Source organism: Antennarius striatus, chromosome 7 (genome assembly GCF_040054535.1).
Source record: "Antennarius striatus isolate MH-2024 chromosome 7, ASM4005453v1, whole genome shotgun sequence".
Taxonomy (NCBI): domain Eukaryota; kingdom Metazoa; phylum Chordata; class Actinopteri; order Lophiiformes; family Antennariidae; genus Antennarius; species Antennarius striatus.
Genome location: NC_090782.1, coordinates 19,034,557 through 19,045,151, shown reverse-complemented (window position 1 = coordinate 19,045,151; position 10,595 = coordinate 19,034,557). Strand labels below are relative to the sequence as shown.

Genomic DNA, 10,595 nt, shown 5'->3' with positions numbered 1-10,595 from the left:
AGATTTCATAAGAAGGTCACATTAAAATCAGAGCCGTCCACTGACTAACATACCATAGGATTGTTTTTCGGCACTATAACACAGTTTGTAGCAAGAGAGACCGTTACGGAGAAAGGAGCCACAAAGAATATTTCCTGAATAGCTGCAGCAGAGTTTCATTCTCTGGCCCATGTTAAACATCAATCATGTGCTGGAAACTCTGATGCAGGACACAGGAGCTGTAATGTAAAAAACACAACCTGCAAAAAACAGACACAGACAAGTGAAACTCACACGTATTGCTCGTTGATTGTCAAACAACTTGCAAAAAAGGAATTTTTTTTAATAAACACAATGGGAATCATAACACTGCTTGAAGATGAATAAAACCTAATAATCAGTGATTGAAAGCAGGAAAGAAGCAGCTATTATAAATATCCCCCCCATACCATGTACCTTCATAACATGATCGTAAATAACACTTCCTGATCATTTTGTTACAGTCCACTGTTTTATAAAAATCATCAGGTAAAATGGGCAGGTGGTAATTCCAACCTATAAAGCATCCATCTGTACATGTAAAAACAAGACTCATAAGCAAAATAAATAGATGCCCCTGAAGACCGGTTCAACAAGTCATTGTTTGGGGCATCTCGTCTTCCAGCTCACGCTGTGTTCAAGTGCTCTTCTAAACCAAAATTAACTGGCATCATGTAAACATACAAGGGAGGAAAAATGTCCCCCTCATCTTGTACATTCGTTTCTCCTGTAGTGAGCACATGGACACAACATTTGTTATTATTGCACAGAGATGACATCACAGTTTCTCCCCACAGTTGAGAGACAAAGGGAGGTTGTTGGTCTTTGGGCTGCTCCTCTCTCTCTCCATCTTCATTTCTAGATCCCATTCTTCACCAGCTGGTGGACTCCATTTTCATCAATCATCAGGGTTGGATGAAACTCTCGATCCTTCACCAACTCTTCAAGACCCTTGAAGTAATAATGGTTTATGTCAGATGGGCAGCAGAAGATGAGAAGAAAAAAAATGGAGCTTCCACTTCATGTACAAGGGTTGCCTCCTTACCTCTCCCCCATAGGACACCAACGGGGAAATCTCACATTGGATTGGCATGTCCGTCCCATCCTTCAGGCTGTGTTGGGAAAGGAATGACGTCAGGGAAGACCAGAAGAAAAAGAAACGAGAGAAAATGAGTGGCTGATTTACTGACAGACTGTAGTTTAGAAAAGGAGCTGCATGTCCGTGATGCAGCTGGTCTCCTACTGCGGCTTGTGATTAGAGATCAAAAAGGTAGAGAGGAGTTTCATCATTCTCAAACATGACCAGTGATTAGTCCTCTGATCCGACTTCCTCTAGAAGAAAACGCATGAATGACAGGTAATATAGTGCTGGAGGAACTTCCCAGCACATTACCGTCACTCAGCACGTTTGTTTCTAGACTCAGACAGTAATCACACGTCAGGAACTTCAGGTGCTTTCTGAACAGCTGCCGACACAGCTGGGCGGTGAAGTTGAAGGAGAAGTTGATTTACTGAGGAAAAAGAACAGGCGTAAAGAGACAGAATAACATTCATGGGTGCTATGAATATTAACGAAGCACATGCTCACTTAAAAACAAGCAGGAGTGTTTGGCAAAACTAGCAAGCAATGAACGGCGGGGCCGGAGGAAACTAATTTATACACAGATCAACAGGCTCGTCATCGGTTAGAGCTGTCACGGACTGTCAGATTGTGTGACCGGTGCCCATTACCCAACATGCAATACATCGTGTGTATTAGTAGCAACCCTTTGAGAAGAAAATGATCTGTCAGCAAGTCATGCTGACCGTACATCATCATACCAGACACTATAAGAGGACCTTGCGTTCGGTTGTCTGAACTGAACGCCTTTGCCGTTTCCTTCATCACAGTCGACTGTAAAGTGACAGGAAACTGGCTGCCAACTCTGCCACATGTTGTCATTTCCAGTTGCAATGAAGGAAACGGGAAATCTGGGATCAGAGCTAATATGATATGTTGTTAACACATCTGAGAGAGAGGAAAAGAAAGCCACCATCGCCATGCATTCAGTACTGCAGGGGGGGGGGAGATAATAATTACTTTCTGTTGCCATCATCTGTGACACTGCCTGCTGCTCCGTCTCTGGAAACATTGTTCGGGACACACAGGAGCGAGACCAAAGCATGAGAGAATGCGACGTGAGGGTTCGAGGCTAAAAGAACGATGGGCATGATACAAATAACAAAAGCGCTTTGTAATCTGTACACGGGCTGTGGGGTGCATTGGGAAGATGGGAATGACCAGGAGGAGTCTGTGTCATGCCAAACCAGATCTATTCTGCATCTGTCACATGACATGCATGATGCTGCTTCACAGGGAGCGAGTTGTGGTCACCTGGGGATGGCGGGTATACGTCTGCCGTTTTCGTCGATGAAGTGGCCCCCAGCATTCAGCACCCACAGGTGGTGGAGGGACATAAGGGCGTGTCTGGCTGTGGTGGGCGTGTCCTTTCCCTCCTGACTGTCTGCATTCTTCAGTGGGGAGAACTCGTCCTCCCGCAGCACCTCGTATACGACAAAGGTCCTGATAGACACACACAGCAGAAAGTTAAGATAAATTCAAAAACACTGGAGTTGGTGATCATTCAGTCTTACTTTCCAGTTTCGTACTCTAAAGTTGACAAAAAAAGTGGAAGGATAAATTGCACCTAATCACAGCAAGTAGGGATCTATAAACCAAAATAATTTCCTTTGTAAGTGAACAAGCTGAGAACAGGTGTGCTTTCTCGCCTCCTAATGTTTCACACAGTAGGACTGACCTTATCAGAAGGGTCAACACTGACATGACTTTAGGTGAGGTATTTAATCCTCTATGTACCAGCAGAGCTGCTCAGCTTCCTCACATGAGACAGCAGTGATACTTGGAACGCTTTCAGTTGTGGATTTGTATGAATAGTGTACAAAATCTTCCTGAATGCCTTATGGTTGCTAAAACCACCTCAGTTAAATGAGTTTAAAGAAATGCATTATAATGACAATAAAACTTGATAATTGATAAATATCCTCCCTAAATAATAATCATTTGTGAAGCCATTCATTTCCCGTCATACAAAGGGCACAATCGTTTATTTTGAAAGAAATATAATGTACTGAATGTTTCTTTAAATTAAGTAATAAAGTAGGATTTATTCAAGTTTGTAAAAAAAAGCAAAGACACCCCCACGTCAGATAACTGTCAGTTACCCTGTTCAAGCTGCTCTTCATCTTCATAAAACATATACTGTATATATATAATCTATATATAATCTATAATCTATACAGCCAATTGGAACGCGACATGAAATGTTTATAGATTTTACTGAATATGGAAATATGCGATGATGTCACACATGTAATTTGATCTCTTTGTGTAAACTGTGGCCCCTGGGGTTACACAAATGCTCGAGATGCCCTTGAATTAGAGCTGTCAGTCTGGGCACAACCATGGTGCATCCCCAAACAACAAAAAATGTATATCCCGCTGTAAAATACAGATGATACAGCTTACAGGAAGCATGGCATTAACGGTGGTTTTCTCCTGATCAATCATTAGACATAAACTTCTGTTAAGAAACATGACTCAAAGCTGATATCATGAATGCGCAGATCATAAAGTGACAGACAGCTTGGCTAGGCTCAGCCTGCTTGACCAAACCTCTGAGGAGGAAAGGGGCTGGTGGGGAAGGGCTCGGGACTGGAAAAAGAAACTGTTTGATGAGTGAAGGGACAGATCAAGAGCCAGTCAAGCCCAGGGTCTGATGGGCTGCCAGAGGAACATATGTAGTCCGACCACTTCTTAAAAGAAGCTGAAGATATTCATTACATTCAAGGCCTTTCAGTTTGAGATGAAAAGCTGTGTGCTGATGCCGTCACACACACACACACACACACATACACTGTGCCCTCTTTGGAAAAACAAAAGAAATGTAACTCACTTGGCAAACTGGAAGATGTCAAAAACAAACTTTTCCATTTTAATCCCATTTGGTTTGTCTGGTTGGATTAGCTGACCCTTGGCATCCACGTGTGGGATTTTCTTCTGGGCCACATGGTGCTGTAGCTTTGGCTCATAAGTCCTGATGTAGACACAGAAAACAAGAGATCCTGGTTCACAGAAGACCAAATTTACAGAACATCCAATAAACACCTTTTGACAGAGAAATGCACAAGTGCATGAAAAGTGAAATAATTCCAGTGTGCACTAGTCTTACTGCACTATATCCTTGAGGAAGGAGAAGCTGAAGAAGTGATTGGCCACATTTCCTGCGTTGAACATCAGCCGGCCGTCCGGGCTGCGCTTCTGAGCAGTTTCCAGGGTGATCTCGCTGTACTCAACCACCTGATAGTGCCCATCCACCTTGCATACCACACCCACAGCCTCTGTTGGATTAGTTTTCTCCACCACCTAGAAACATGACAGTTTTTGTAAATTGCTGTCTAAAAAAACCTAAAATAAATGCACCATTAAAGCACAAAATGCACATCATCTCAGCTTTAACTGGACTCTACATTCAACTATATTGTGCATTTGTTATATTAAACATATACATCAAAGTTTTACAAATACATTTGCTCCTTTAATCACATCGACTGTAACAGAATCAGAGTTGCTTCCAGCACGTAATGGGGTACGTGAGTAGTATCCCCATTTAAGTGGGATTGCATTTCAATAAGGGTCAAACACAGGTAGAAGTTAAGCAGTGTTTTCTATAAACACAAAACCTTTCTTTTCTTGAGTTTATCACTCTTTATAAAGCCAAAGAGTTCAAGTCTGCACTGAATCAAACACAACCCTCTCCCCATCTGTGGTTACTAATGACAGAGTGGGTTCATGAGCAGGGTGGGGTGAGGGGTGGGGGTGTTGGTGATGATGGGGAAGCCACATGAAATGTAGCAGAGCTTAGTAATTTACGATGAGAGGGTTTAACCCATAAAAGCAACCAGTTGGGTTGTTAAGGTAGTAAAAAAAAAGCTTCAGAATAACATTGGATCTCTAATTCAGATTAATGAGATGATCTCTGATGATTCTTATTTATGACTCCTAGGAAGATACTACACTCTTACAGCAGGAGACCAAATCAATGCAGCCCACAGCACAATTATTTGCAATATTAATTTTCCCCTTCCCATGGCAGTAAGAGACTTCAGCATCAAAACTATCTGCTGAAACTTTGCGGTAAGTGTTGTCATTTTTTAATCAACATCTCGTTACACTTTTGTCTAGCGCTATTACATGTTATTTTACATGTTGATCATTGTTTCATCTCATAACATGAAATAAAATTTGGATTTTAGTCACTTATTCTGTTAAGGGTTGGGTTTTAATAGCCTTTTGCATTACTGGCGAGGACCGTCAATGCAACAGTAAATGTGTGTGCTGGTGTGTTTGTCTGAAATTGTCTGAATCTAATACTTCTGTGAGGTACATTTTGCATTTTAATTTTATGAGCAGTCTGTTGGGTGTACTGTTATATTTGGCCTGAAATAGAGGCTTGTGGATTGAATAATAAAATATTTTATTGAGAACATGTTTTTTTTGTCACATGGTTCCAGTTCAGCCTTTGTACAATGAAATACTCTTTTTCTTCCCAAATTTAAGTACTCTCTGTACAAAAACATTGTTAAGGGAAAACAGCTATCTCCACTTCACAAACCTGATATTTGAGACCATGGAAAGGAAGATTTTGGGCTCAGCCCTAAAATTTCATAGAAAGCCAAACAATTGTTCCAAAAATGGTGATTTCACTAAAGAGCCTCTGTCGCCACCCAGTGGTCAAATGTGAAAGATGCAGTGTTTTTCAAACTCCATTCAAATAGGTTGTAATCACGGCATTTCCTGGTGTGAAAAAAGGTGCAAGGGGCGGCACGGTGGCGCAGTGGGTAGCGCTGTCGCCACACAACAAGGCGGTTCCGGATTACAGTCCCGCTCCGTGCGGAGTTTGCATGCTCTCCCCGTGTTTGCGTGGGTTCTATCCGGGTTCTCCGGCTTCCTCCCACCTCCAAAAACATGGGCTTCAGGTTAATTGGCCGTTCCTAATGGACCGTAGGCTGAGTGTGTGCGTGCATGGTTGTCTGTGTGGCTCCGCGGTGCACTGGCGTCGCACCCGGAGTTCCTCACGCCCTAAGCCCGCTGGGAGAGCCTGCAACTCCCCGTGACCCGCGGTTCAGAAGATTGATGGATAAAAGTACATGAAAGACAGAGATTGCTGTAACTACAACTTCACGATAGAAATATGAGATGCCATTGCTGCACCAATACAGGTTTACCTCAGTTTTATGTATACTATATGTTAATATGTATACCATATGTTAAAATGTATATTTCATATGTTAAAATGTATTTATTTATGTTTGTATGTATGACCCCCCCACCCCTGCCGCAGTCATGCAAATTTCCTCACTGTGGGACTATTTTTACATCTGTCTTAAAAGCACATAATATCATGTTACTATACAATAAAGGAGAATTTAAACATACTACAGTATATCATATTATTAGCCATTGGTAATTCCCGTTATCGGCTACACAGAAGATGCGGCAACATTTTTTCTGTACCAAGTTAAAATATAAAATGTATTTGTAAGTTTAAAATTGATTTGTATTAACCTGATGTTATTGAAAATATATTCATAAATTAAGTACATTACAGAACTGGTAATGGTTATTTTCGGTTTAGCCTGGAGACACGTTATTTCCACTTATTTTATTTTTCGACTTACGGTGCGTCTCCGGGAACCAATTAACAAGGTAAGCCGAGGTTTACCTGTAATTGTCAAGGTTTCCTTTGTTTTAATATAGCATCAGTCATTAGACAAACACTATTTATTGCTCAAATATCAGGAAAAATTTTCAAAAAATGCAACCTGGCAGCCCAAATTATTATTCAGGTCTTGGCTGATTATAAAACATTTTTATCAATGAAAACACTTGTAATTAATCTTATAATTCATGTTTGAAGTATTTAGAAAGAAGAAATAAGCTATGACTTTGACAGCAGGTGTGACCAACCTTAGCTCCACAGTCTGCTTCGTTCTGTACACAGAAACCAATAAAGGCAGGGTCTGCTACTTTGACCAGGATGTTGTCTACACAGTACACGTGGATGAATTCAATACCCCTCCGCTCCATGTCTTCCAAGATGCCCTGGTTTCCCAGCGCTCTGTAAAGACCACCATTCCCATCTAAAACGCAAACACAGACAACACTTACTCTCTGTGACACAAAAACAACACCATCAATGAAGTCTAAACCAAACAGGCTGTGTGGACTCACCAGGGGCCATGGAGAGCTTTCCTTTGCTCTCCATTATGATCTTGCCATCATAATCCATGGCCGGCAGCATTCCCTGCTGAAAGAATACGATGTTGTTTTTGTCCAAGCCAAAAAAATTATGGCGAGCGAAGAATTTCTCAGTGGCTTCCATTGTTCTGCCGCTGGTCATGATGTACCTGAAGGAAACATAGGAGGAATTTACAGGCTGGTTCATGAAGAAAGTAATAATGAAAAAAGTGAGAGCGAAGGAAGATTCTGTTCTCTTTTCTTCATGGAGAAACTTTTTTTAGTGACTACAAAAAAGGACTTGGAACAAAGTTAAAATACCAAATCAGAGACATACAAAGATTAAATATATGACAAAACACAAAAATGCTATGACTTCCCTGAAAAACAGACTGGCATAAACTAATGTTACATCTGTTCAACCTTATTATAGGGTTATATAGTCTCTAAACACTCCACTTCCTTATTGGCATCCTTATTGTCCACATTTTCAAATAGTCACACGACAGGCTCCACAGGTAAATAAAGCAATCCTTCTCCAGGAACTAAACTTTCTTGTCAACACCCAGTGACAGTGATTTTATCCTATCAATCATCACACATGCTCAACTGGGACAGAGTGCTGACATATGAATATAAAGAAAGTATTTCATAGAATAGATTTGTTTCGTTTTTGTCAAATAAAGAAACGATGATGTCTCGGTCTTACACGACGCTCTGTCTTACCAGGGAATGCAGCACTTGATATTGTGTCTTTGCTCAGTCAGCTGTTGCAGCTTCAGTATGCGCTCAGCCTGGATCTGAAAGAGGGTCTTGTGGGACGGTAGCCCCACATCGTACATTCCTTTGGGATAAGAGACCCCCAGTCTGGTTCCCTGTCCCCCAGCCAGCAGAAGGACCGCAACTTTATTCTGAGAGATACACTGCAGGCCTGAAGGAACACGGAAGTCATTGATTAGTAGTAGGAATGTATTATATAAAACTTTTCTTTAAGACATGCATTAAGTTCTACACATTCATATGGTGATATTCGATACATTAGCACAATATCTAATCATACATCTGGCCATAGTGCATTCCCTTGGGAAATACATCTTGGATTCTTAACAACAAAGCTGATAATATTATCAATAATTTATTAAGCCACTCTCAAAATTTATGACTACTTTGACGATAAGTCATAATAAGTTTACCCTAAAACAAAGTTAATAACCTCCAACATCTCTGATAGCCTTTATTATGGTTCAGTGGTTAAGTCATCTACAATGTGCCCAGTTTATGTTACACAAACTTCTGCTGCTACGTGACTTAATAATCAACACTTCTCTTTACAATACAAGTTTTATACTAGCAGACAGGGTGGGCCTGTTAGAATTTGACTCAGCTCCCAAATACACATGCACACAAACACACACAAACACACACAACCAGATCTGGTCCCAGTAGAGCGGAGTGACCTCATGAATGAGGGTCAAACAGAAATGCCATTTACGTCAGGCCCAAATCAGGAGCAGATGTTCTCTGCTGCCTGCCTCCTCTCTCATCCTCCCCCAGGAAAAAAATTCAAAAGATCCACGAAATGGTCAGACCCCCGCTGTGTGGAGGATTGCGCAAAAATATAATGAATAGCATAGACTGACTCACTCATATGTCAAAATCACGAATGGTTTAGACAACCACACAGCAAACAAAGACTGGGTTTCTGAAGCAACTCAGTGTGGTTGTCTTCATAAGCTTTTAAACAAGGTTTAAAACAAGGCTGCTTTTGTGTGCATATGAAATGTATAAAGTAACACGATGCCATACAACATTAAAATATGTAGTTAAACATGACAAGCACTTGTGAATCCGATTTGGAACTCCTTCACAGTCTGTCTAACCTGTGAGTCCTGCAATCATGTACATGAAAGCTTTATTGCTAGGCGTAATACTGCGTAACAGATAGTAATTGCTTACATATTTCTGCTGGATGACTATGTAATCACACCCTTAACACAGCCTGACATATTCAAATATTGGCAATAATAACTGTGTCCTTACAGCATACAGATCACCAACAAAGCTGCAAATATTACCAACCAATAGCTGTAAGCAGCTCACCTGTCAGCTCCCAGGCTTTCAGACTCGATCTGTTTCTGGTCACACTCCCCAGTACCTCCATTGGTACTGGCTCCATGCGGGTGTCCATCTTCTCCTGTTTATTGTTGGACATTTCCATGGCATTCTTGAAGAACCCATTAATCTCCTGAAAGTCCATCCCCTGCAGGTCGAGGGCCAAGTCGGCTCTCTCCGTGGGACTCAGCTCATTCCAGAACTGCAGGAGGTGAGACTGGTTGGCTTTTGCTAGCCTCTGGGTAAGTCCACTGAAGTTAGGGTCCATGATCAGCTGCTTCTTTGTTCGCCTCTGCCAGAATGAAACACAGATTAAATATGGGCTGAGTGATTACAAGTAGCACCACTGAGAATAGCAAGATCATGTCCTCACTCGTTTTTCTGGAAATCTGGAGCATAATATACAGTACAGAAATATTAATTAAGCTACGTTACATAGCAATAACTTGATGACATATGGGGAAATACTGTTTGTCCATACATATATACAGTATATTTACATTTTTAAGTGTAAAACATAATTCCTTGATTGATGTTGCTACAGAATAATCACTTCCTGCCTCAGATTTATTATAATTAGCATTCATTTCCTTGCAACTATGATTTCCAATGAGTCCAATAAGTCATCTACGTGCCTCTAAAGTTGATGCTATTCTTAACAAAACATAGTACGTATGTGTCACTTAACTCGCATTATTTCCTCACTCTAGGTAATAAGAGACTTTATGACCGGGTGGTTCACCACCAGTGTCGGCTAAGTTGTGCTATGCAGGCTAAGTTATCACTCAATTCATCCAGGCGCTGTTTGCAGCAGCAGCAGCAACTAATGACAGCGGCACCAGAGCCGGGCAGATGCTAGCTGCTAACCGGCTAACTGTGGAGGTAACAGTGAATACGGTACAAATACGAACTACGGTATTAGTGACATTATGAACACTTACCTCAAAGAAGGGTTCTTCTTGAGTGTAGAAACATTAATGCCTGTCGCTGAAAGATATCTCTCTCTCGTTAGGATACCTCCCACCCGGACAACACCTCCCGTTACGTCATGTTGACGTGGCAGGAAGGGCAGCGCCAAGAAGAGCGTTTGATTCATGCTGCGTTCACGGCACCTCGTATATTTAAGAACAAATTTTTTTTTAAAAAGCAATACATGCACGTACTGTAA

General features: G+C 41.3%; 1 protein-coding gene across 3 annotated transcripts; it reads right to left on the bottom strand.

The window, feature by feature from the left end:
* Window positions 1-272: 272 nt before the first annotated feature.
* On the bottom strand, window positions 273-10,487 carry uap1 (UDP-N-acetylglucosamine pyrophosphorylase 1). Of its 3 annotated transcripts, XM_068318845.1 has the most exons (11): window positions 10,369-10,487; window positions 9,416-9,719; window positions 8,042-8,246; window positions 7,310-7,485; window positions 7,046-7,218; window positions 4,248-4,441; window positions 3,972-4,112; window positions 2,393-2,581; window positions 2,099-2,140; window positions 1,064-1,130; window positions 273-969 (listed from the first exon to the last, which is right to left on the bottom strand). In XM_068318845.1, exons 2-11 carry the CDS (start codon window positions 9,693-9,695, stop codon window positions 877-879), a joined length of 1,560 nt encoding a protein of 519 aa, XP_068174946.1. In that variant the 5' UTR covers window positions 9,696-9,719; window positions 10,369-10,487; the 3' UTR covers window positions 273-876. The 3 variants fall into 3 exon arrangements, with proteins under 3 accessions (XP_068174946.1, XP_068174947.1, XP_068174949.1); XM_068318846.1 differs by lacking the exon at window positions 2,099-2,140 and having other exon boundaries at window positions 275-969; XM_068318848.1 differs by lacking the exon at window positions 273-969 and having other exon boundaries at window positions 1,111-1,529.
* Between the last annotated feature and the right edge of the window lie 108 nt (window positions 10,488-10,595).